Below are 27801 nucleotides of genomic sequence, written 5' to 3'. Positions count from 1 at the left end.
ACGAGTCACCCCGCAGTATTTGTCATTATACCCTGATGAAGACAGCTTGTCTGTCGAAACGTTGGACATTCAATTTTTGCATCTGAGCTCCTAGAGTGTGCGGCTCTCCTTTTATTTTTCAAGTGTTCCACTCCGATAGCCAGCGCCTCGTCTAAATAGGTGTGCGTTTCTTTCGCCTCTAGATTTGTGTGTGTAACCATGGTCCTTTAGTCACTCTCTTTGCCTCAACCTGGGCTACATTGCACACAGCCTGGCCTATAAAAATAATTTAGTATGCAAGTATTTTTTACATTGTCTTGTGCTTAGAACACAAAACAATTAAAGTACTTGGAGACTTTATTTTTCTTATGAAAACGCCATAACAGAATTCGCTCATTCAACACAAATCTCATGAACCTCATGGAAATATGCAAATGTTGGACAACCGATGTGGAACTGATATTCACATCACATCGTTTGATTGGGGTCTTTTAACAGTCGGACACAATCACAAGAAAAACATTTCGAGCAGCCTATGAGTAGCTTTGTTGTCTGCTCCTATACTGTACTGTCAGCCTGCTAACTATATTAATCATTCTTTTTGGGAGCTTTTTTTGTACTTTTCCTCAAATGTATAAATCTACGTTGACGATGGCTTCCAGGAATTTACCAGGAATTAAATGACAGGTCAAGCTGGTGCGCAATCGCAGTATCATTAGCGCACTGCTTGATAAATTAGCTAGCAAATTGAATTCAACGAAGCAAAAATGATCTAGCTGTTTTTTGTTACAAATCCGTGACATTACAATTAGATTGTGAAGAAGTGTGCGGTAGTTTAGCTATAAACGAACTCTTAAAATTGCGGCCGGTGACGTTCTAGCTAGCGAACCAGTCCAATGTCAACACATTAACGACGTCCCCTTGGCTTTACATCAACAACAATTGGTCGATCGAGGGTGTTGCGAAATGGCAATCTTTAAAAAGTAGTGTTTCTTCACCCAGAGATAACAATTCAGAATTTCTAACGTTGGCCAGTTAGCTAGCTGTTCACTTTTATTTGCTAGATAGGGAGATTTCTCTATGTCAAGATGCCTGGAATGGTAGCGTTTGGCCGGCGATGGGGAATTGCGAGCGACGATCTGGTCTTCCCCGGCTCCTTTGAGCTGTTCGTCAGGGTTCTATGGTAAGTGTTGTTACCACACAATTAAACTTGTCCTATCAAAAGTGAGCTCGACATTAATGGTACGATATTTAAACGGAGGGATGATTCATAAGTGTTGTCATTTCCCACGTGCAGTATTAAAGACTGCTGTCAGTCATAGCTACCTCGATCCCACACTCTGTAACAACTAGCAAGGCAGCTGCTGAAGGCCTATTCTCTCCTCTTGGTTTGTATTTATTTAAATCGAAAATTATAAAAGCAAGAAAATCTATGTTATCCTCCTTGCTATGCCCAACCCACAACCACACCCTTCCAAAGGTTGCTGCAGTGACCTCTGCTGGTATTGCATTGATGTTTTAATGATCTAATAAAATCAATATGTACCTCTGTCCTGCCCTACAGGTGGATAGGGACACTGGCACTGTACACTCTCCATAAGGGGAAGTTTGACTGTTCTGGTGGGAGAGTTCTACACAGCTACCTGGTGGTTCTACTCATCCTGTTGGCTTTCATCATCCTGTCTCTATGTGCCATCGTCTACGTCAGCGCTCAAGGTGAATCCGGCACACTTTTACTGTTATGATATGATGAGGAATTTACATGAATTATCCACAGAGTTTAGAATTGGTGTGATATGTCAATTGTTTTTGTTTACCACTCATAATAATATATTAAAAATAAACAGGTCTGTTTATCATAACATATATCGTCAACATGGAACTCATCTCTGATTGCTTTGTTTCCCTAGGGACTATCACTAACCCAGGCCCGCGACGCTCCATCCCGGTGCTGGTGTACGTGCGGGCGATGCTGTACGTCCCTGAGATAATTTGGGCCATCCTGGGGGCCATCTGGGTGTCTGATGACAGCCACGGCTGTCGGCCTGCTGAGGTGGGGGCCGTCATCGCTGCAGTGGTCGCCAGGTGGGTTGGAAGAACTCATTTTTTTCCCCCCTGAACGTATACTGTGGTATGTTTACGTGTGGTTAAGGGCAACACATATAGGCCTACATGCCCCATGAATACACATTGTCAGTTTACATGATGTGAAACATTCTCCCGTCTCCCTCCCTGGCAGTTGGATTCTGCTGCTGTCCACAGGGGTGGGGGTGCTGTTTGTGTTCGACCCGCTAGGCACCACCCATCCTGGGTCTCAGTCCCAGGAGCTGCTGGGAGTAAGGGACCTGGAGAGCAGTCAGGGCTCCCAGCTCCTGTCCACTGCCCGCTCCGTGGCTGTCAGGGTGTGGGAGAGCAGGCTGAGGCTCCTCTGCTGCTGCCTGCCTCGGGATGAGAGCCACAGAGCTGCCTTCTCCAGCATAGCTCAGCTTGTCAGTGGATTCTTCTCGGTAAGTAAAGGAAACAGGGTGTGTGTACGTGCATGCACATCTTGTTCATTTTTTAAGTAATCATGTTTTCTTTGTGTAATTGTAGGATACAGACCTGGTTCCCAGTGACATCGCAGCAGGTCTGGCTCTGCTACACCAGGAGCAGGATAAGATGGAGCAGTGTAGAGATCCAGACGAGGCCCTATCTCACAGTCCCTCATCACCTATCGTAAGTACTGGAGTCAGTCAATTAATCAGTGAGTCTGTCAATCAATCAATCAGTTGCCTTGGTGTCTGTGTTTTCCGTAGGCAGAAGATCTTCAGGCAGAGCTGGAGAAGGCAGCCCACTGTATGCAATTTGCTGTAGCTGCATATGGCTGGCCCATGTATGTCTACTCCAACCCTCTCACCGGAGCCTGCAAACTCAGCAGGGACTGGTAAGACTGTGGTACCTCTAATTTAATGTGCTCATCGATTTTTGAGCCGGGGTATGAAAGTAATTTGTCCTACATATTTGTTAACAGCAATATCAAAAACACTGGACATCAGTGTATTAAGCAACTACATGAACAAAAACACAAGCACACATATGTACTGTAAACACATACAGTGGCAAGAAAAAGTATGTGAACCCTTTGGAATTACCTGGATTTCTGCACTAATTGGTCATTCAATTTTTATCTGATCTTCATCTAAGTCACAACAATAGTCAAACACAGTGTGTTTAAACTAATAACACACAAATTATTGTATTTTTCTTGTCTGTATTGAATACATAATTTAAACATTCACAGTGTAGGTTGGAAAATGTATGTGAACCCATAGGCTTCTCCAAAAACTAATTGGAGTCAGGAGTCCGCTAACCTGGAGTCCAATCAATCAGGTGAGATTGGAGATGTTGGTTAGAGCTGCCCTATAAAAACACTCACACAATTTGAGTTTGCTATTCACAAGAAGCATTGCCTGATGTGAACCATGCCTCCAACAAGAGATCTCAGAAAACCTAAGATTAAGAATTGTTAACTTGCATAAAGCTGGAAAGGGTTACAAAAGTATCTCTAAAAGCCTTGATGTTCATCAGTCCACGGTAAGACAAATTGTCTATAAATGGAGAAAGTTCAGCACTGTTACTACTCTCCCTAGGAGTGGCCATCCTGCAAAGATGACTGCAAGAGCACAGTGCAGAATGCTCAATGAAGTTAAGAATAATCCTTGTGTCAGTTAAAGACTTACAGAAATCTCTGGAACATGCTAACATCTCTATTGACGAGTATACGATACGTAAAATGCTAAACAAGAATGGTGTTCATGGGAGGACACCATGGAAGAAGCCACTGCTGTCCAAAAAATACTTTGCTGCACGTCTGAGGTTGGCAAAAGAGTACCTGGTTGTTCCACAGCGCTACTGGCAAAATATTCTGTGGACAGATGAAACTACAGTTGAGTTGTTTGGAAGGAACACAACACTGGAGAAAAAAAGGCCCAGCACACATCAACCTCATCCCAACTGTAAAGTATGGTGGAGGGAGCATCATGGTTTGGGGCTGCTTTGCTGCCTCAGGGCCTGGACAGCTCGCTATCATCGTCCAGAAAAATGAATTCCCAAGTTTATCAAGACATTTTGCAGGAGAATGTAAGGCTATCTGTCCACCAATTGAAGCTCAACAGAAGTTGAGTGATGCAACAGGACAACGACCCAAAACACACAAGTAAATCAACAACAGAATTGCTTCAACAGAAGAAAATATGCCTTCTGGAGTGGCCCAGTCAAAGTCCTGACCTCCACCTGATTGAGATGCTGTGGCATGACCTCAAGAGAGCAGTTCACACCAGACATCCCAAGAATATTGCTGAACTGAAACAGTTTTGGAAAGACGAATGGTCCAAAATTCCTCCTGACCGTTGTGCCGGTCTGAACTGTAACGACAGAAAACATTTGGTTGAGTTTATTGCTGCCAAAGGAGGCTCAACCAGTTATTTAATCCAAAGGTTCACATACTTGTTCTCACCCTGCACTGTGAATGTTTACACGGTGTGTTCAATAAAGCCATGAAAACGTATAATTGTTTGTGTTATTAGTTTAAGCAGACTGTTTGTCTATTGTTGTGACTTAGATGATCAGACCACATTTTATGACCAATTTATGCAGAAATCCAGGTATTTCCAAAGGCTTCACATACTTTTTATTGCCACTGTATGTACTGTAAACACCTATATGCCCATATACTGTATGTTTCAGCTGTAAGACCCAGTCTGCTGAGTATGACATTGTCGGAGGAGACAATATGGGCTGCCATTTCTCCTCCGTCCTCCACAGCACCGGCCTACAGTACAGAGACTTCATCTACGTTAGCTTTCACAACCAGGTACTTCAACTCAGGGCAAATCTCAAGTGAGATCCTATTCCCCCATTAGTGTGCTGCTCGTTGGCCAGTGTTGAATTCTCTAGTACTGATAAATATAACTCTGTCTGTTCCAGATCTATGAGATTCCGTTCTTTGTGGCTCTGGACCATAAGAGAGAGGCAGTACTGGTGGCTATCAGAGGAACACTGTCACTACGGGTGAGACTTCTCATCACTCCAAACCTCCTGTCTATCCATCTCAATCTTTCACTAGTTAATGTACATTTCTGTGTAGGATTTGCTGACTGACCTGTCTGCAGACTGTGAGAACCTGCCAGTAGAGGGAGTGTCAGGAACATGCTATGCTCACAAGGTGGGTGCAATAATCACATTACATTTACATTTTAGTCAGTTAGCAGTCGCTCTCATCCAGAATGACTTACAGTAGTGAGTGGGTACCTTTTCGTACTGGCCCCCGTGGGAATCGAACCCACAACCCTGGTGCTGCCAGCGGGGCCACGGGACTAAACTTAACTTCTATTGAGCTTTAATTTCTTTGAATTTCTATCATATCATAACTCATCTGCGAAGGGAGGTATTGGTAGACATGAGCTGGTGTAACCTCTTATGTTCCACAGGGCATGTCTCAGGCAGCCAGCTACATCTGTAAGAAACTCCTCAACGACGGCATTCTAAACCAGGCTTTCACCATCGCACCTGTAAGAACCCTTACCTTTCCTCTTTCAGAGAAAGTACATTAGTTGTATATAACCGTAAAAGCACCAACTGTGTGTGTTTGTGTGTTTTTTCAGGAGTACAAGCTAGTCATCACAGGCCACAGTCTTGGAGGGGGTACAGCCTCTCTCCTGGCCATTCTATTACGGAGCTCCTTTCCCACCCTGCGGTGTTACGCCTTCTCTCCACCAGGGGGACTCATGAGGTAACAAGTTCAACACACGTAAAAAGAATGCATGCTTAGCATTACATCAAGCGTTGTTTTAACTTGGTGTAATGTACATAGTATTAGATTGATTTCCCTCTGTGCTCTCTCTGCAGTAAAGCCCTGGCTGATTACTCCAAGGAGTTTGTAGTGTCTGTGGTGCTGGGGAAGGACTTGGTGCCAAGGTGAGGAGGAGAGGAGCCCCTCTCAACCCATCCCTCTGGTTATGGAGACCCTCTGTGCTCCCATGTTTATCTCAGACAAATTGTTTCCCTGAAACAAACTGTGTTCTATTAATGAGTTTCTGTTATGAGTTTCTCACTATTACACATTATTTGGGGCGGCAGGTAGCCTACTAGTGGTTAGAGCGTTGGACTAGTAACCGATAGGTTGCAAGATCGAATCCCCGAGCTGACAAGGTAAAAATCTGTCGTTTTGCCCCTGAACAAGGCAGTTGACCCACTGTTCCTAGGCTGTCATTGAAAATAAGAATTTGTTCTTAACTGACTTGCCTAGTTAAATAAAGGTTAAAAAAATTATAATTATACTACTACACACAGTGGACCAGGATAGGGACTGGGAAACACTTGTTCCTCCGCATGTAATAATAATATGGGCCATTTAGCTGATGCTTTTCATCCAGTGACTTAGTCATGCGTACATACATTTTACGTATGGATGGCCCCGGAAATCGAACCCATAACCCTAGCAGTGCATGCTCTACCGACTGATCTACAGAGGACCATGCTCTACCGACTGATCTACAGAGGACCATGCTCTACCGACTGATCTACAGAGGACCATGCTCTACCGACTGATCTACAGAGGACCATGTTCTACCGACTGATCTACAGAGGACCATGCTCTACCGACTGATCTACAGAGGACCATGCTCTACCGACTGATCTACAGAGGACCATGCTCTACCGACTGATCTACAGAGGACCATGCTCTACCGACTGATCTACAGAGGACCATGCTCTACCGACTGATCTACAGAGGACCATGCTCTACCGACTGATCTACAGAGGACCATGCTCTACCGACTGATCTACAGAGGACCATGCTCTACCGACTGATCTACAGAGGACCAATCTAGAATTGGCTTCCTATTTCGCAACAAAGCCTCCTTCACTCATGCTGCCAAACTTACCCTCGTTAAACTGATTATCCTACCGATCCTTGACTTCAGCGATGTCATTTACAAATTAGCCTCCAACACTCTACTCAGACTGCATCCAATTTGCTATCACAGTGTCATCCGTTTTGTCACCAAAGCCCCATATACTACCCACCACTGCGACCTGTATGCTCTCGTTGGCTGGTCCTCGCTACATTTTCGCCGCCAAACCCACTGGCTCCAGGTCATCTATAAGTCTTTGCAAGGTAAAGCTCCGCCTTATCTCAGCTCACTGGTCACCATAGCAACACCCACCAGTAGCACGCGCTCCAGCAGGTATATTTCAGTGGTCATCCCCAAAGCCAACACCTCTTTTGGCCGCCTTTCCTTCCAGTTCTCTGCTGCCAATGACTGGAACGAATTGCAAAAATCTCTGAAGTTGGAGACTTATATCTCCCTCATTAACTTTAAGCGTCAGCTGTCAGAGCAGCTTACTGATCGCTGCAGCTGTACACAGCCCATCTGTAAATATCCCAACCAACCTACCTACCTCATCCCGTTTTTGTTTTTCTGCTCTTTTGCACACCAGTATTTCTACTTTCACATCCTCATTTGCACATATATCACTCCAGTGTAAATTGCTAAATTGTAATTACTTCGCCACTTGGCCTATTTATTGCCTTACCTCCTTACTTCATTTGCACACACTGTATACAGATTTTTCAATTGTGTTATTGACTGTACGTTTGTTTATCCCATGTGTAACTCTGTTGTTTTTGTTGCATTGCTTTGCTTTATGTTGGTCAGCTGGCAGTTGTAAATGAGAACTTGTTCTCAACTGGCCTACCTGGTTAAATAAAATGTTTTTAAAAAATGCTCTACCGACTGAGCTGCAGAGGACCATGCTCTACCGACTCAGTGTGTCGACTCCAGTGGAAACTCCTGATTTCTGAGTCTGAATGTGAAAGGGCTATGGTGTACGATGGAGACGATATATTTAGGATCTGTCCCCTTGTTACAGGCACACAGAAAAGGACAGCAACTCCACCGCCCTCTCAAACTATTTTTTTCTCTCCGAGTTAGCGTTCAAGTGCTTGTTCTGTGTTTTGTTGAAAGGCTGCACAGATTACATTTTCTCTCTCTCCTCCATCTCTCAGGTTGAGTTATCCCAACATGGAGGACTTGAAGAGGAGAATACTAAAAATGGTTTCTAATTGCAATAAGCCCAAGGTGAGAACATTATCATTCAAATCCAAAATTAAGTTTATTATGAGTAAAATGATATGGGCAGAATCCTAACTTTGGAGAGGGACCTTGATGATTTCTGATGACTTCTTCCTTCTCCTTTTCTCTCCCACTCCCTCTCAGTACCGTATCCTGCTCCAGGGCTGTTGGTATGAGTTGTTTGGGGGAGAGCCTGATGACTTCCCTACTGAGATGGACAACAGACGGAAGGAGGAGCTTAACCAACCGCTTTTGGGGGAGGAGTCACTGCTGATTCGCAGCTCATCGTCCTATCAAGGCTTGGCTTCCGAGGAGTCACCTGTACACGGCTCCCACCTGCCACTTTTCTTACCGGGACGTATACTGCACATTACAGAGGACGGGCCGTCACGGAGGTGTGTATGAGGCACACACACACAAAGTTAACTTTTTTACAACCAGATCTGTATTTAGGATTTTATAGAAGTGTTCAGACACTTTTTGTGATGTCACTTGTTTTTGAGAAACTTAGTCCAACCGGTGAGACTTCCTCGTTCTGAAGTATGGGGGCTCGTACAAAACATGAACAAATGCTCCAAAAACACCCAAAGACATCCTTTTAGAAACGGAAACACTCTCAGTATAGTGATGCGGGTCTTTTAGATGTTGTACACATGAAATTGTGTGATTCCGACTTTATCTGCAACGTTATGTTCCATTTTGTTGCGACTTGAGTGATACCTCTCCCTCCATTCTCCACGCGGCCTACACAGAGAATGGAACACCTGGATAGGGGAAACTGCTTGAGTCATACAAAATGGAATATAACGTTACTGAAGTTCAGAAGTACACCATTTTGGTTGTAAAAAAAAAAAGTACATTTCTCCTTGCATGGAGTCTTTAATGTTATTTTGAAATCATCACTTTGTCGTAATAAATCACTGTTTATTTATTGAAAATAATTTTGGATCATTTATTTCCCTGAGCCTCCTTTGTTTCTTGAAATGCTCAGGCTGATCGTATGGGCATTAGGAAACAAATTTTAAGATACAGTTGAAGTCGGAAGTTTACATACACTTAGGTTGGGGTCATTAAAACTCGTTTTTCAACCACTCCACAAATTTCTTGTTAACAAACTACAGTTTTGGCAAGTCAGTTAGGACATCTACTTTGTGCATGACACAAGTAATTTTTCCAACAATTGTTTACAGATTATTTCACTTATCCACTGTATCACAATTCCAGTGGGTCAGAAGTTTACATACACTAAGTTGACTGTGCCTTTAAACAGCTTGGAAAACTCCAGAAAATTATGCCATGGCTTTAGAAGCTTCTGATAGGCTAAGTGACTTAATTTGAGTCAATTGGAAGTGTACCTGTGGATGTATTTCAAGGCCTACCTTCAAACTCAGTGCCTCTTTGCTTGACATCATGGGAAAATCAAAATAAATCAGCCAAAGACCTCAGGAAAATAAATTGTAGACCTCCACAAGTCTGGTTCATCCTTGGGAGCAATTTCCAAATGCCTGACGGTACCACGTTCATCTGTACAAACAATAGTACGCAAGTATAAACACTATGGGACCACGCAGCCGTCATACCGCGCAGGAAGGAGACGAGTTCTGTCTTCTAGAGATGAACGTACTTTGGTGCGAAAAGTGCAAATCAATCCCAGAACAACAGCAAAGGACCTTGTGAAGATGCTGGAGGAAACCGGTACAAAAGTATCTATATCCACAGTAAAACAAGTCCTATATCGACATGACCTGAAAGGCTGCTCAGCAAGGAAGAAGCCACTACTCCAAAACCACCATAAAAAAGCCAGACTACGGTTTGCAACTGCACATGGAGACAAAGAAAATACTTTTTGGAGAAATTTCCTCTGGTCTGATGAAACAAAAATAGGACTGTTTAGCCATAATGACCATCGTTATGTTTGTAGGAAAAAGGGGGAGGCTTACTAGCCGAAGAACTCCATCCCAACCGTGAAGCACGGGGGTTGCAGCATCATGTTGTGGGGGTGCTTTGCTGCAGGAGGGACTGGTGCACTACACAAAATAGATAGCATCATGAGGAGGAAAATTGTGGATCTATTGAAGCAACATTTCAAGACATCAGTCAGGAAGATAAAGCTTGGTCGCAACTGGGTCTTCCAAATGGACAATTACCCCAAGCATACTTCCAAAGTTGTGGCAAAATGGCTTAAGGACAACAAAGTCAAGGTATTGGAGTGGCCATCACAAAGCCCTGACCTCAATCCTATAGAACATTTGTGGGCAGAACTGAAAAAAGCTTGTGTGAGCAAGGAGGCCTACAAACCTGACTCAGTTACACCAGCTCTGTCAGGAGGAATGGGCTAAAATTCACCCAGCTTATTCTGGGAAGCTTGTGGAAGGCTACCCGACACGTTTGACCCAAGTTAAACAATTTAAAGGCAATGCTACCAAATACTAATTGAGTGTATGTACATTTCTGACCCACTGGGAATGTGATGAAAGAAATACAAGCTGAAATAAGTAATTCTCTCTACTATTATTCTGACATTTCACATTCTTAAAATAAAGTGGTGATCCTAACTGACCTAAGACGGGGAATTTTTACTTGGATTAAATGTCAGGAATTGTGAAAAACTGAGTTTAAATGTATTTGGCTAAGGTGTAGGTAAACTTCTGACTTCAACTGTATTTACAAACACAGCAATGATTGGCTGATAGGACGGTTTCGAGCCTACCCCCTTGCCCAGATGAATAGTCATGGTCTATTATAATCAGATCACATTGTGACACACACATTCCAGGATTTTTTTTCAAACAGCTCTTACACAAAAAGGGCATTAATTATCATTTTCACAATTTATTTTTGACCTCCGTGTGGAAATATGAAGAAGGATAAACAACAGGAAAATCACGTTAACTACACTGCCCCTTTAAGTACATTACATCCATGTCTGCCTTTGTCATTGACCAAAGTCCTCCACTTTTTCTCTCCCTTCCCTCCTCCTAGGTCCTGTTTTTCCCAGGTGCGTTACCGGGTGGAGTGGTCCAGTGAAACGGCGTTCCGTAGTGTTCTCATCAGCCCCAGGATGATGGCCGACCACATGCCTGACGCTGTGCTCCTGTCGCTTCGCAGTCTGACACAGGACAGGCCCTTCAACCTCTGCCCCTCGTCGCTTAGCAACAGCCACCTCAACGTCATCTGATACACACACACACACACACACACACACACACACACACACACACACACCACACACCTGAACAGGACAAGCCTGACTGTCTTTCGCTAGTCTGACCCCATTCTGTCCCCAGTCCTTCTGTTCCAGTCCTGTTTCTTCCTTTCCCCTGTCTTAAGTCCCCCCCAGCTTCTGTCCTTGTTTTGTCCCCACCCCATGAGGGGTTCTTCAACAGCCAAGTCAAAGGGGCAAGACAATTAGACTCATCAATAAAAGGAATGTGCAGGACTGTCTTTCTCACTGACTTTGGAAAGGGGGTTGCAATTTGATTATTTATTTGTTGTCATAATTTGTTGCCAATTCATTGGTTATTGCTTTCTTCTTTTGAGTAATTCCATGAAAAACTGTCAGTGTCATTAACATCAATTGTGCTTTGTGTACATAGTTAGATATTATTGCAGTGTAACTGTAATTCCAAAAGTGTACATGCAGATTTTATTTTGACTATTTTTTTTATGTTGCTGGTTTTGAAGAGATTGTTGATTGTTTAACTGTGGTTTGTCTTTGTTCTGTGCTGAATGTCTGAGACTTGAGGAAGAAATTGTTCTGGACCACAGATCTAAGATCAGATTATCCTCCCCCTAACCATTAGGGTGATGAACAATATCTGACCCTGTGTAAGTGGTTGGGGACAACTTCTACCTCCTCAAAGATCAGGGTGAATAGTGCCTATGCATCGCATAACAATAAGTCTCATCAATACTCTCGATGCTTGACCAGTGTTTTGTTTTGCTCCTTGTATGCAGTGCATGAAACAAGTTCATTTGCATGAAAACAACTTCCGGGTGATACGAGGTAACCTAAATTACTCCAGTTTCCTAACACATTTTCTGTTCATTTGCTATTTACATATTACATCATCAGGTAATTCAACATTGATAACAGAAAGTCAAAGTAATGTAGTAGTTTACATCCTGAATTGTGTATTATTTAGTTTGACGATACAAATAAAAGCATGTCATGTTTCTGTAGTTATTTTTGTATCTGGAGGCAGCTTACGTTATTTATCAAACATTTGCAAAGTACCGAAGCAGATTTTTTAGACTACCTGTTGAGCTAAAACAACAGTACATTGATGAGGCACATTGAATAAAGATGGCCAATTACAGATATGACCAATATTGATGTGAATGAAAACTGGCACAAATTACAAAATGTTTCCAAAATATCCAAAATGATAAAATTTTCCCCCCTCATGCCCAGCCCTCTTTTAGCATGTGACGTCACCATGACGGGGGCCAGTCAACAACACAGAAGCTCATCTGTTGGGAAGTCGAGAGGGTAACTAAAAAGCGGAGCCAAGTAGCAAGCAAGATACTTTTCTATTTAGCACCCTTGTAAGTCAACTGTCCATAGGAGAAAGGGACCGCAACTTGTTGAAAGTCGTTCATTTTACTATTGTTTATCTTCTCCGTAGCTAATGGTAACGCGGTTATATTTTAGGGACACTATTTGGTCTCGCTGCACCACAGAACTATAAGGTGGGTTGCTGCTGGCAGGCTTTCACAAGTAGCGTAACGTTTTCCTCGGCTGCTGTTAGCCCGCTAGCTGGCGAGAAGAGAGTGGGACAAGAAAATGGAGTTGGACGATGGAGTTCTTTACCAGGACGACTCTGGCAGTTCGGCGATGATGTCTGAACGGGTTTCGGGTCTGGCGAGCTCAATTTACCGAGAGTTTGAACGGTTGATATGTCAGTACGACGAGGACGTTGTGAAAGAACTCATGCCGCTCGTCGTCGCAGTGTTGGAGAACTTGGACGCAGTGTTCGCGGACAACCAGGAGCACGAAGTCGAGTTGGAGCTTCTGAAAGAGGATAACGAACAACTTGTTACCCAGTATGAACGGGAGAAATCGCTCAGAAAATCTACAGAAGAGGTGGGTTTGAGTCCTCGACTGTCAAAGAGGGAAAAGGACAAGAGTTCGTTGATGGAAAAGCTTTGCATGCTTCCAACTGCTAGACCACTTAAGTTAGCTTTGACAGTTCAAGCACAAGTAATATTCCACAACAAGCAGCGCATACATACTGTACCCAATACTGTATGTAGCTAGTAAGTTTTCCAATTTGAGATAACTTGCACCTAGTAGTGCATGTTTCTTAGGAGAACTTGCGAACCATTTGCTAGCTATATATTCGCTTGTTTGTTCGCTAGCTTTAATCCCCTAATATGCTAGCATGCATGCAATCTATGGCAATGTTAGTAGCCTGTAAGCTAACCTTAAAGCTATAGCAGTCTGAAGCTAGGAAGATACTGTCATCTGGCTGCAACAGCTGATACACATGACTCATTTAGCACTGTTGCAAATATTATGGCCGGTGACACATTACTGTACTTAAATAATTTACACTATACAAATACAGCTTCACCCAAGGAGAATTACATGTTTCTCATATAAAAGACCCACCACTCCGGTCAGGACGGAGTGGTGGGTCTCGGCTGACTCCTTTTAGGTCACAGCTCCAGATAGCTGTAAACAGGGTTGCCAGGTCTAGCAAAAAATGTGTAGCCCAATGACCCATCAAAAACGGCTCACATGTCCGGGAAAACAAGCCCAACATTATTTTTCTGCAGCAAAAGACTGGCATTTATCCAAGAAACCAAAAGACTGGCATCATTTATCCAAGAAACCCTTTTTCGATAATGCTATGAGCGAATTAGGAAGGAATATCGCTGCAACGAAGTAGGCTAAGAAGCAAAATGTGGTTTTCCTTTAAAATAATAATTACAGTGAGTTTAAGAATGTCAGAAGAGAAAATATAATTTGTCCATATTAGATCATTTTCCATCAATGGATGTTGATTATCTTGTTTTGACTTCTATGATTAAGCAATAAGGCCCGATGAGGTGTGGTATTTTGCCAATATACCACTGCTGAGGACTGTTCTTAGGACACAGCCCAACGCCCTGGTATATTGGCCATATACCACAAACCACTGCCTTATTGCTATTATAAACTGGTTACCAACGTAATTAAAACAGTAAAGGTCATTTTTTGTCATACTCATGGTACATGGTCTGATATACCATTGCGTTCAACCAATCAGCATTCAGGGCTCAAACAACCCAGTTTATAATTGTAAATAAATCCAGTTTGCATGTACATAACTACAGATCCATCCGACAGGAGAGTTTGAGTGATAAAAGTTGGACAGACATAAAAAAAATGAGTCTTTGGCAATTTTCTGGCAATTGTGCTGTTATGTGCCAGATGTTAAGACTACAACCCGTTACAAATTGCCTATTTGCGAGTGATGCATTTCAATAGGCATAGACTGGCTACTGACTAAAATCTGAGTTAATAATTGCAATTCAACTTTGCCATGGCTTGCTGAGCTAGATGCAGGTAGCCTATGGCTCCTGATATCCCAGTATCTCATTTTAGGGAAAAGTCCACAATGAAACTGACATTAAATGTGGAGAATGATATATTTGCGATAGAGCTTTGACCATGATTACAATTGATTACTTCCAATTTAATTAAACATGGCTATTAATAATATCATAATAACACAAGGCTACAACAACAAACTGAAGTTATAAGCTATTTATTAAATCTGTTTGCCAGTTCTGGTAGGTTACACAAGTGTCACAAATTGATTTTCAATGACTCCAGTGATATTGTAATTTCAACATATTTATTGTATCGAATTGTAGGCTACAGTAGCCTATTAATAGCCTACTGGATGGCCAACAGATGAAAAACTATCGTTCTCCATATTTAACGTCAGTTTTTGTGGATTTTTTCCCCCCATAACAGAAGCACGTAACATAACTTCCATTTCAAATTTTACTCGTGCAGGACTCAAGTCCCAAGAACTGAGCATGCATAAAACCCTATGCTTGATATGGTTTTCCATAAGAAATGTTGACATTAGAATGCAGTTTATTTATACCACCTCTGAGCGAATTTATCTAAAGCGCTCTAGTGCGCCTAAAGTCGTTTTCCAGTGCTTTGTTGCCGTTATATCAGTTCTTACGCTTTAATATGTTTTATGGAAAAAGATTTGAAAATAAGTGTCTCCACAATGACCAATGTAAATAGCCTACCTACAACTGGCAAGAAGTTGCCATGATGTGTGCGAGTGCTGCTCTATCTTTGTGAATCAGTTGCCCGCTGCAGCAGTCTCAACCAGTGCTCTCAACACTCACTCAGTAACAGCCTACCTCACTGCCTGATAGTCAGCAGCAGCAGGTTATATTCTTTTATTTTTTTAAGAGAAATGCCATGGCGGCCACAGTGCAATTTAGAAGTATCCCAAAAACCCGCAACCCACAACATTGTTTTGAAAGTAGCCCAATTTCACAAGGGAACCGCAAACATGGCAATAAGTATGGCTAGGTTCAAGCTTTCTGGCTAGAGACATTTATCTGGTTGACTTCCTACTCTCTTTCCCTTTCATATACAAACCAAAATCCCACGAATTTACTATGCCCAATTTTTATACAAGCTTTTTTTTGTATATCTGAAAGTGGTAATGTGTAAAAACCATGGAAAATGAAGAGCCACCTATACCCATTTCAGACAGAAGATGTGTTATATTGTGTAAAAATAAATTAAAAAAAAAAAAAAAAATATATATATTGATAGAGCCATGTTTATAACCCCATTTCAAGCAGCCCCTTATTTATCACTTTGTTGCAGGTATAGCAAGATGGCGCTGAAACATAGGGCAGCCGTTATTCTTGCTCCATGAACAACTTTGCAGTTTTTCGTTTTTTTATGTGTTATTTCTTACATTGCTAGCTCAAATGTTTTGTGTTATTACATACAACCGGAAATAACTTTTGGATATCAGAGCGGCGGTAACTCACCAGCATTACGACCAGGAATACGACTTTCCCGAATTGGATCCTTTGTTTGTACCCCCAGGGCAATTGAACTTATTCCAGAGGCTGCTCCAAAACACCGCTGGCGGAGAAGAGGTATTCGTAGTGGACTCCTAGTCCGACTCAGGAGGCGTGCACACCACCCACTGCTTCTGAGTATATTACTCACTAATGTTCAGGCTCTGGATAATAAAGTTGACGAGCTCAGGGCGAGGATTTCCTTCAAGAGAGACATCAGGGATTGTAACATATTCTGTTGAGAGCATCCTGTCGGGCTGTATCACCGTCTGGGACGGCAACTGCACCGCCCGCAACCACAGGGCTCTCCAGAAGGTGGTGTGGTCTGCCCAACGCACCCGATGTCACAGGAAGGCCAGAAAGATCATCAAGGACAACAATCACCCGACCAACTGCCTTTTCACCCACGCTACCATCCAGAAGGCAAGGTCGGTACAGGTGCATCAAAGCTGGGACCGAGAGACTGAAAGAAGCAGTTTATCTCAAGGCCATCAGACTGTTAAATAGCCATCACTTGGACTTAAGAGGCTGCTGCCCTATATACATCGACTTGAAATCACTGGCCACTTTAATAATTGGAACACTAGTCACTTTATTAATGTTTACATATTTTGCACTACTCATATGTATATACTGTATTATATTCTGTTTTAGTCTATGCCGCTTCGATGTTGCTCGTCCAAATATTTATTTATTCTTAATGCCATTCCTTTACTTTAAATGTGTGTATTGTTAGATATTACTGCACTGTTGGCGCTAGAAACACAAGCATTTCTGCTAAACCTGTATGCGACCAATAAAATTTGATTTTGATTCATACATACCTACTGATATGTATAAAAAGGGGCAACTGGCAAATTGGTGAGTTGGTGGGGGGTGTAAAACAATGGGGTCAGTTTGCATTTCAAATTAGGGAAGTGTTAAACAATGGAAGTGTTCATGAGTTTACCTGCAAAAAGCAGAAAACCATTCACACAGATCTGATACCTGTATTTTGGTTACAGGGTCTGTGAAAATGCAGGAATCATGAGTAGGTCTTTAGGTGGCATTTCATTTCCATTTATTTTACCCCCTACCCCTTTCAGATATGAAAAGGCTGGTATAAAAAGCAGGCATGGTCATTTATTGGGATTTAGGAGTCCTGTGTGGCTCACTTGGTAGAGCATGGTGCTTGCAACGCCAGGGTTGTGGGATCAATTCCCACTGGGGACAGTACGAAAATATATGTACTCGCTCTGGATAAGAGCGTCTGCAAATGACAAACCTTTTTATATGTATGTGTACCTGTCTGAAGGTTGGACACACCTACTCATTCAAGGGTTTTTCTTTATTTTTACTATTTTCTACATTGTAGAATAGTGAAGACATCAACTAGGAAATTACACATGGAATCATGTAGTAACCAAAAAAGTGTTAAACAAATCTAAATATATTTACAATTCTTCAAAGTAGCGACCTTTTGCCTTGATGACAGCTTTACACACTCCTGGTATTCTCTCAACCAGGTTAACAGTCCTGAAGGAGTTCTCACATACGCTGAGCACTTGTTGGCTGCTTTTCCTTCTCAATTGGGTCGAGGTTGAGTGATTTGTGGAGACCAGGTCATCTGATGCAGCACTCCATCCCTTTCCTTCTTGGTCAAATAGCTCTTACACAGCCTGAATGATGCTGAGACTCAGATTTTTCACTTTAAAATGTATGCTAAACCAAAATCTTTATTTTCACAGACACTGTAACCAAAATACACGTATTGGGTCTGTGTGAATGGTTCTCTGCATTTTGCAGGTAAACTCATGACCACTTCCATTTAACAACACCTACCTGCTAGAAAGTGGTAAATAAGGGGCTGTTTGAAATGGGGTCATATAAACCTTGCCTTAAATATGTTGACAGGTAATATAGTACATCTTCTGTCATTCCCCTTAGGTGGAGCTCCATTTGTATGGTGTAAATTACTGAAGTACAGTAATGTTGTCACAACCATAATATTATGTGTAACCTTGTCATCAGCTGTTGCATCCAGATGACATATCCTCCTAGCTTCAGACTGCTCTCTTTCGCTCTCCTGCTGCAACTGAACAGTTGTTTGTTCTGCCACCAACGCATTATGCAGTCTATCTACTACTCTCTTTCTGTCCCCCTGTTGCTCTCTCTCTCTCTCTCCCCCAGTTCTCTGCCTTTCACCCACTAGGCTATCCATATGTTTGTTCTCTGTCTCTTTATAATCACGCTGTTCTAGTGTGGTTGTATTTCACCCCCCCCCCCCCCCCCCCCAACCCCCGTCTGTGTCGTTGAACTCTCTTTATTCCCATAACTACTGTTGTGGAAAATTCGATCCAAAGATTAAGGCAAAGACTATTCAATGATATAATAGAATAATCTTTAACACAAGCAGCTACAAGGGGAGCTCTATCTCTGATTTCACAGGGATGAACTCCAAGAAGAAATGGTTACATGTCCCTTATATAGTGGGAGGTGATAATACAATCATATCATTTGCACAACAGTTCTTTGAATAAAAGCAACTGTTCCAGAACACAATGGCCTTGTGTTAGGCTGCAGACATACCAGGAGTCTATGAAAAGCATAACAACACAGAACATATCCCTTGAAGTTACAACAGCTCACCCTAAATTCTGCCACCACACCGCCAAATTGAAAGCTCCTTTCCTCTCCTATAGATGGGTTAATTTACAGATCAGGTGATCCTTGTTTAGCAGTTGACAGCAGCAATGCTGTTGGCTTGACCTGTTTTTAAATGTGTTTTGCTTTCTCTGAGCATGGTTTAGGAGACCTCTTTTGTAGTGTTGGTTATGGATTGTGTGTGGTCCTGTGCCCTTCAACTTCATTCACTATTCGTGTTAACTCCCAAATAACACCACTTAGACAACATTTGAAGGTCACAGTGTAATGTTCCAAATCTGCGACTTATCTCTCACTTTGTCTTGTCACGGCATTCTCTGCCATTAGCCACCAATACTGAGAGCTCTTGTAGTACACTGAGTATGTAGGCCTAGTTTTTATTAGACATGTCATGATTTGCACACTAGGTAGGTCTGGGAAGGGACAGGTGTGTGTGTGTGTGTGTGTGTGTGTGTGGTGTGTTTGTGTGTGTGTGTGTGTGTCCCTCCAGTCATTTGCTTTGCACTGCTCTTGACGTTCTCCTCAGAGTTGCAGTTCATTGGCATGTGGAATTACAACAAGAATCGAGACGGTTCGTAAGTAGTTAATAAACGGGGAAAGTACTTCATAAGCACTTTATAAACAAATAGAAAAAGCATGAGTCCAATGTTAAATTCTATACCAGTGTGATGCCTAGGTGTTTACTTCGAGGTTGAAAACTGCGTCTGCTTAATTTGCTTTACATACAGGCCTGGCTAACTCAGTCATGTTGTTCGTTAGGCTCTAGAAAACCCATTCACATTCGCAGGACTGTAAAAACCCAGACACCTGCTAGGCTGTAAGTAGAGACATGATGGTTCTCAGTTAGTGAGCAACACTGCAGATGAACACCCCGGTCACAAGTACTTCTACAACCCATTCAATACTATTGGGACTCAAGCAACAGACAGACCCAAACAGTCTCAGTAAATCTAGTGTTGCACTGGTCTCTCCCAGAGCTGAACCCAGAGGAACTCTTCCGAGATGGACTGTTACTCTTCACTACAGACGGAGAGGGGAAGAGAGCAGGGCCAGGCAGGAAATTCCTGTGAAAACAAGACTTCCTGAGTTCCTCTCTCTGCCCAGGATACTCCTGGGGCACATTCCTCAAGACATCCTGAGGTCACGGACCGGTTCAGGATGATGTCAGAGGGTTATGTCATTTGTCAGATCCACAGCACACTCATGCCTTTTCCACCATATCCCAGTTGTCAGTTCACAGCGGTTATCAGGAGCGACTAAAAAAGCATGTCATTGAATTGGGGCTGGAAAACCGAGGTCGGGGCGAGTTTGCACTTATCTGAAGCGAACTTTCCAGGAGTCGTCCTTGTCCTACTAGTCAGTGGATGTGTGACGAATAGGTTTATAGATGCGTCAAACCCAGGTTCTAGGCCAGCTGTGTCAGTTTCTCACAGGTTTATAGACGTGTCAAACCCAGGTTCTAGGCCAGCTGTGTCAGTTTCTCACAGGTTTATAGACGCGTCAAACCCAGGCTCTAGTCCAGCTGTGTCAGTTTCTCACAGGTTTATAGACGTGTCAAACCCAGGCTCTAGTCCAGCTGTGTCAGTTTCTCACAGGTTTATAGACGTGTCAAACCCAGGCTCTAGGCCAGCTGTGTCAGTTTCTCACAGGTTTATAGACGTGTCAAACCCAGGCTCTAGGCCAGCTGTGTCAGTTTCTCACAGGTTTATAGACACGTCAAACTAGGGCTGGGCGATATGGCAACTAAATTATCACGATATACGCTACCGTTCAAAGGTTTGGGATCAATTAGAAGTGTCCTTGTTTTTGAAAGAAAATAACTTTTTGTCCATTTTTTAAATAACATCAAATTGATCAGAAATACAGTGTAGACAATGTTAATGTTGTAAATGACTATTGTAGCTGGAAACAGCAGATAAAAAAAAAAAAATCGGCGTACAGAGTCCCATTATCAGCAACCATCACTCATGTCTTCCAATGGCATGTTGTGTTAGCTAATCCAAGTTTATAATTTTAAAAGGCTAATTGATCATTAGAAAATTGCAAAAGGGTTATGTTAGCACAGCTGAAAACTGTTGTTCTGATTAAAGAAGCAATAAAGCGTGCCTTCTTTAGACTGGTTGATTATCTGGAGCATCAGCATTTGGGCTCAATTACAGGCTCAAAATGGCCAGAAACAAAGCACTTTCTTCTGAAACTTGTCAGTCTATTCTTGTTCTGAGAAATGAAGGCTATTCCATGCGAGAAATTGCCAAGAAACTGAAGATCTCGTACAATGTTGTGTACTACTCCCTTCACAGAACAGCGCAAACTGGCTCTAACCAGAATAGAAAGAGTGGGAGGCCCCGGTGCACAACTGAGCAAGAGGAAAAGTACATTGGTGTGTAGTTTGAGAAACAGATGCCTCACAAGTCCTCAACTGGCAGCTTCATTAAATAGTACCCGCAAAACACCAGTTTCAACGTCAACAGTGAAGAGGCAACTCCTGGATGCTGGCCTTCTAGGCAGAGATCCTCTGTCCGGTGGCTGTTTCTTTTGCCCATCTTGATCATTTATTTTTATTGGCCAGTCTGAGATATGGCTTTTTCTTTGCAACTCTGCCTAGAAGGCCAGCGTCCTGGAGTCGCCTCTTCACTGTTGATGTTGAGACTGGTGTTTTGCAGGTACTATTTAATGATCAACTTGATGTTATTTTAATGGACAAAAAATTTGCTTTTCTTGCAAAAACAAGGACATTTCTAAGTGACCCCAAACTTTTGAACAGGTGTGTTTGGGGTCACTTAGAAATGTCCTTATTTTTGCAAGAAAAGCAACTTTTTGTTGTTGTCCATTATCACGATATTAATCAAATAATGTTTAAAAGGTGGGTTTGGGTTTTCATGTCCCTCATTGACCATCTCTGAGACAGCTCTTGCTTTTATGTGGCCCACCTTCTCCTGTTTGATGTAATGTGTTTTCAACCGAGGGTCGACCAACGAGGCTATGTCCAGGAGGTCATCTGTGGCTAGGTCATCATATTTATCATTTGTTTTGATGGTTTGGGTGAGCCCTGTTTCCTGACCTCTGTATTGAACAGGTATAGTACTGGCTTCAGGTAAGACACACTGACATAAGACTCACCAGACAGAGCATCTGTGAATTCTAGGAGTTGGGTCAATGCCTGGTTGATGGACTCAAGAACATCTATATCTGTATAGGTGGGAGCTAAGTGCCGGGTCGTCTTGTCACTGGACAAGACCTGTGAAATGGCTCTCTCCTACTCCAGTACTCTTTGCACCATCTTTTGATGTGATCCCCACCTGGTAGGTGGCTCTGTCACCAACTTGTGTAGGTTGTGTTCTTTTTGATCAACTGCCAGGTCTCTAATTTTCCACCAATAGGGAAAGGCACCTACCACTTTCTTACACACACCAATTGCTTGATCCACACGTTTGTCTCTACCCACTCTCTGTAAGAGAAATCAAGACATTTTAATAAAATATTAAAATCACAATAATCCCTTTAGTTATGTACAAATGTAATATTTAACTTAATCACTTGATGAAAAAAAATGCACATTTAGTTTATTCTATCCAATCACTTCAATATACACAATTGACAAGGTTACTTACCAATGGCCAAGTGCAGACGATGTCCAAAACATTGCAGTCGGGGTCCATTTGATTTGAGCGCCTTCACAATGTTCGCACCACTATCCGTTGTAACTCAGACCTGTCTGTCTTGACTGAGTCCCCAGGAGGCGAGAGCGTCAATGAGCCCCTCTGCTATAGCTTCACCCGTGTGGTCATCTGGAAAGTATGATGTTTGAAGGCATTTATTACGAAGATTCCACTGTCAATATAGTGGAAAGTGAGGCTAATTTAAGGCTCTGATGTGCGACTAGACCACAGATCGGTAGTAGTAGCAAAATACATCAAATCTGTCTTGAGCTGTTCCTCAACTTTTTCCCTACACTCGGCGTAGTTTAGGCAGTGCGATGTGAGAGAAATGTTTGCGGCCAGGGAGCACGTACCTGGGGTCAATTTAAATTGATAAGCCACTTGAAACCTTACTTTTCGACTGTGCTAATTGGTAGCATGTCCTTAGCAATGCAATGCATACTAGCGTTTGTGATGTCCTTGTGTCTTTTCGATGTTTGCTTGTAGGGTATAAACGCTGTCAGTGTTGACTGCTTCGGGCGAACATCCCTAGATTGGCTGGTGCTTGAGGGGCGTTTATCAATATCGCAGCGCAAACTCAAACTTTATGCATTTTCCAAAGAGTGATTTTGCTTCAGATGGTGAAAAAGGTTTGTCGTATTACCAGACTTGGTAGCCACCTGTCTACGGCATGATTTGCTCTGCTCTTTGTCGGACTTCAAAAAGCCAAACCACTTCCAAATAACTGAAACATTTGGACCCTTTTTTATCAATAATTTCTTCGAGGGAAGCTGCTTCTTCTCCATGGCTATTACTGCCACTGTTTTTGCCTAAATTACACATTTTTCGTGGTTAATAGTGGCTCCTCCATCACTCGAGGTGCTAAGTGGTTTTTAGTGGGCGTATACCTCTCCACGTGCATATTGTCACTTTTCCGCACGTTCCTGCTACATCACAGAGGTGAAATGGACTGCTGTACCTAATTATTCTATATCGACATTGTTGAAAAAGTAATCTAAACGTTTTTATATCGTTATTGAGGGAAGTAGTTACCTCTATTGATTTATCGCCCAGCACTACGTCAAACCCAGGCTCTAGTCCAGCTGTCAGTTTGTCACACTACTGTACTAAAACAAACCCCACAGTCGGTCAGCCCCTACTTTGCTGTAGTTAGCTGATGAGAGGGTGAACAGAGCAGACCCTCCCTAAGCTATGGGCCTGTTAAAGGCAGGAGCTCTTACTCTCTTGCATCTGTACCCAGGATGAGTAGGAGCAGTCAGGACTGACACACACACACCACATACAGAGAGCCAGGACTACCAACGTGGCTCTCTGGATTAGACCTAAATTTCTGCTGTAAAACGACGTGCTGTTTCAATTAACCTACTTGTGTAACCGACCAGGTATTGAACCAGATTCATCAGTTGAAATGAAGTTAGCCCCACAGTTGAATTTCACAGCCTAAACCATTCATATTGTGTTTGTTGATTTGGACAATGATCGGGATGTTTGATGTTGAGCCAGTTCTGATTTCATATTATTGTCAATTGGGATTTAAAAAAATGATAACGGGCTTTAATTGAATACCCCCTGGCTGTTATTGACTTGTTGAAAGTGAAAAGGTCTTCGTGTTCCTGTTCACATGATGTTTGTTCTTATAGTGTTGTCTCACTGGAAGTTCACAGACGCTCTGACAGATCGTGTTGTGACCTGCTCCAACCCCAGACACATCAATGCACGCACAATACACACACACACACTCACACACACACTTGACCCTCAAACCAAGGAACACATTTATAACACAATATTTTAAGTTGATTGCGTGTTTAATAAACACCCTCAAATCTAACTCTTCAGGATCTTGCCAACCACAGATGCATGACCCCTTTTAGTGACTTCCAGATCTGTGATATCTGATCTCCTTTCTGGCAGCGCCATCCTGCTAACCCAGCTGCCCTGTTCTACCCAGGCAGCAACCCAAAGAAGACTCCGTGCACTTAATAAAACTCCCCGTCAATATAATGTGGATACACTGGGGCACTTTGTGCGTGTGAGAGAGAAAGAGAGCTGTGTGAGATGGAGCGTGTGTGTGTCTGTGTGATAGAGCTGTGTGTGTGTGTGTGAGAGCGCTGTGTGTGTGTGAGAGAGAGAGAGGGAGAGTTTGTGTGTGTGTGAAGGGACAAAGGGAGCATTATGCATGGTCAGGAGGAGAGGGGGAAGAGGAGGTAGATGGAGACTAGAGAAACTCTTTCTCTGGAGCGTTGTCTTATGAACACCCAACTATGGGTCATATGATGAGCAGCACGGAGAAAGTGTGTGTGTGTGTGGGGGGGGGGGGAGTCTAAGGGATTAGGAAGAGGGGGTGAGATTCTAGGGATTGATGTTGGGTATTATGCTTTTATGACAGTTAAAACCATATGTGACGAGCAGCCTTGTGTTTAGTGTTGTTGACAGATCAAGTCCCCCTCCTTGCTGCTCTCCCAGCCCTCTTGTCCAGTCCAGGCCTCATGTAGCCTAATGCTCTTATTAGATTTGCTGTTTTACTTGGAGTTTACTGTGAGGAAGTCTGTCTTTTCTTTACTGCCCTTCAGACCCTCTCTCATACCTTCCCACATCGTTTTCTTAATCCATTTCTCTCTTTCTTGCCCTCTCGTCCTCATGCTGTTCTTATGGTTTCCTAACCATTTGAACAGGGCCTTGAATACACCTGCAGCCAAACTAATGATTTAATGTTCGTCAAAGGCATTCTGAGGAATGCCTTCATCTGCTTTCTGACACAGAAAGTTGCCTTCATGTAGAGAAGAGCCTATTTGTTCCAGTAGGCCTCCGGCAGAGCAGGGGACTCGGGTGAGTCAATCCCGTAGCAGATGACTGCTCATCCCACCCGATGGGCTCAGGTCGATAAGCCCTTCATCCACACACAGCTCTATGATCACAAGACTCAAGACTGTTTACGTGTGTCTGCGGTAAATGAGGGCAGACTTTAGTTCCAGCCTTGTGTTATAACACCGGATTCACCTCAATCTAGTGTCAGGTGTGTTGGTGCTGGGCCAGACCCAAAGCCTTCAACACCACTCTAACAGGTCTCTAAACTGTCACCGGCTGGTTCAGCTCTTTTACTGTATGTTTGTAATAAGCTAGGTGGTATGCAGTTGCTCTTTGAGGGTGGGTGTGTCACACACTGCTCTAAGCTGCGAAGTAGACCATTGAAGGGCCTCCAGAGTGGCGCAGAGGTCTAAGACACAGCATCGCAGTGCTATCTGCGTCACTACAGATCCTGGTTCGATCCCAGTCTGTGTCGCAGCCGGCCGCGACCGGGAGACCCATGAGGTGGCGCACAATTGGCTCAGCGTCGTCCGGGTTAGGGGAGGGTTTGGCCGGCTGGGTTGTCCTTGTCCCATCGCGCTCTAGCGACTCCTGTGGCGGGCAGGGTGCAGTGCACGCTGACACAGTCATGGCCAAAGGTTTTGAGAATGACACATTAATTTCCTCAAAGTTTGCTGCTTCAGTGTATTTAGATATTTTTGTCAGATGTTACTATGGAATACTGAAGTATAATTACAAGCATTTCATAAGTGTCAAAGGCTTTTATTGACAAGTACATGAAGTTGATGCAGAGTCAATATTTGCAGTGTTGACCCTTCTTTTTCAAGACCTCTGCAATCTGCCCTGGCATGCTGTCAATTAACTTCTGGGCCACATCCTGACTGATGGCAGCCCATCCTTGCATAATCAATGCTTGGAGTTTGTCAGAGTGTGTGGGTTTTTGTTTGTCCACCCACCTCTTGAGGATTGACTACAAGTTCTCAATGGGATTAAGGTCTGGGGAGTTTCTGGACATGGACCCAAAATATCGATGTTTTGTTCCCCGAGCCACTTAGTTATCACGTTTGCCTTATGGCAAGGTGCTCCATCATGCTGGAAAAGGCATTGTTCGTCACCAAACTGTTCCTGGATGGTTGGGAGAAGTTGCTCTCGGAGGATGTGTTGGTACCATTCTTTATTCATGTCTGTTTTCTTAAGCAAAATTGTGAGTGAGCCCACTCCCTTGGCTGAGAAGCAACCCCACACATGAATGGTCTCAGGATGCTTTACTGTTGGCATGACACAGGACTGATGGTAGCGCTCACCTTGTCTTCTCCGGACAAGCTTTTTTCCGGATGCCCCAAACAATCAGAAAGGGGATTCATCAGAGAAAATGACTTTACCTCAGTCCTCAGCAGTCCAATCCCTGTACCTTTTGCAGAATATCAGCCTGTCCCTGATGTTTTTCCTGGAGAGAAGTGGCTTCTTTGCTGCCCTTCTTGACACCAGGCCATCCTCAAAGTCTTCGCCTCACTGTGCGTGCAGATGCACTCACACCTGCCTGCTGCCATTCCTGAGCAAGCTCTGTACTGGTGGTGCCCCGATCCTGCAGCTGAATCAACTTTAGGAGACGGCCCTGGCGCTTGCTGGACTTTCTTGGCCGCCCTGAAGCCTTCTTCACAACAATTGAACCGCTCTCCTTGAAGTTTTTGATGATCCGATAAATGGTTGATTTAGGTGCAATCTTACTCGCAGCAATATCCTTGCCTGTGAAGCCCTTTTTGTGCAAAGCAATGATGACGGCATGTGTTTCTTTGCAGGTAACCATGTTTGACAGAGGAAGAACAATGATTCCAAGCACCACCCTCCTTTTGAAGCTTCCAGTCTGTTATTCGAACTCAATCAGCATGACGGTGATCCCCAGCCTTGTCCTCACTCACACCTGTGTTAACGAGAGAATCACTGACATGATGTCAGCTGGTCCTTTTGTGGCAGGGCTGAAATGCAGTGGAAATATGTTTTGGGGATTCAGTTCATTTGCATGGCAAAAAGGGACTTTGCAATTCATCTGATCACTCTTCATAACATTCTGGAGTATATACAAATTGCCATCATACAAACTGCGGCAGCAGACTTTGAAAATGAATATTTGTGTCATTCTCAACTTTTGGCCACGACTGTACAGTGTTTCCTCCAACACATTGGTGCGGCTGGCTTCCGGGTTAAGCGAGCATTGTGTTAACTACCAATTGGATATCGCGACATTGGGGGGAAAAAAGGGTTATTTAAAATAAAATAAAATAAAAAGTAGACAGTTGATCAGTATGTGTTGGGAGGGTTTATGTCTCGCTAGGTTATGTCATAACTCCTCAGCCTGTTTTTGCTAGCAGCGGCAGAGAGAGTTCTCCAGTTACAGACAGATTCTCTCATTCCCATCAACGGAAAAACTACAACAATTGTCGATCTGAAGATACTGGTGCTGAGCTCTAATGGATAACAACAAGAAGACTTACTGCCGGACACTGATCTGTCAGTACAACACACACACACACACACACTCTGGT

The 27801-nt window shown here is 43.2% G+C and overlaps 2 protein-coding genes across 3 annotated transcripts in view; both read left to right on the top strand.

Moving 5' to 3' along the window:
* Positions 1-331: 331 nt before the first annotated feature.
* LOC106609120 (diacylglycerol lipase-beta) lies at positions 332-12275 on the top strand. Its single transcript, XM_014207570.3, has 15 exons — positions 332-1162; positions 1544-1695; positions 1890-2064; positions 2219-2486; positions 2572-2694; positions 2775-2902; positions 4705-4831; positions 4945-5028; positions 5105-5182; positions 5448-5528; positions 5622-5749; positions 5866-5934; positions 8027-8099; positions 8238-8488; positions 11076-12275. Exons 1-15 carry the CDS (start codon positions 1068-1070, stop codon positions 11269-11271), a joined length of 2028 nt encoding a protein of 675 aa, XP_014063045.1. The 5' UTR covers positions 332-1067; the 3' UTR covers positions 11272-12275.
* A 267-nt stretch (positions 12276-12542) lies between these two features.
* LOC106609079 (C-Jun-amino-terminal kinase-interacting protein 4) overlaps positions 12543-27801 on the top strand; it is a 63265-nt gene continuing 48006 nt past the window's right edge. For both annotated transcript variants that reach the window (XM_082977730.1, XM_014207478.3), the window contains exon 1: positions 12543-13179. In XM_082977730.1, the coding sequence (XP_082833856.1) occupies positions 12880-13179 (300 nt within the window). In that variant the 5' untranslated portion in view covers positions 12543-12879. The remainder of the gene's footprint in view (positions 13180-27801) is intronic.

This window comes from Salmo salar, chromosome 01 (genome assembly GCF_965601325.2).
Source record: "Salmo salar chromosome 01, fSalSal1, whole genome shotgun sequence".
NCBI lineage: Eukaryota > Metazoa > Chordata > Actinopteri > Salmoniformes > Salmonidae > Salmo > Salmo salar.
Note: the sequence above shows the minus strand (reverse complement) of the source record. Positions and strands in the feature narration are given on the sequence as shown.

What these genes read in the sequence shown, in the direction of transcription:
- LOC106609120 (XM_014207570.3), top strand. Translation starts at nt 1,068, where the DNA reads ATGCCTGGAATGGTAGCGTTTGGCCGGCGATGGGGAATTGCGAGCGAC. An exon ending in ACAGTCCCTCATCACCTATC is followed by an intron (nt 2,695 to 2,774) that starts GTAAGTACTGGA and finishes TGTTTTCCGTAG; the next exon opens with GCAGAAGATCTTCAGGCAGA. An exon ending in CCACCAGGGGGACTCATGAG is followed by an intron (nt 5,750 to 5,865) that starts GTAACAAGTTCA and finishes CTCTCTCTGCAG; the next exon opens with TAAAGCCCTGGCTGATTACT.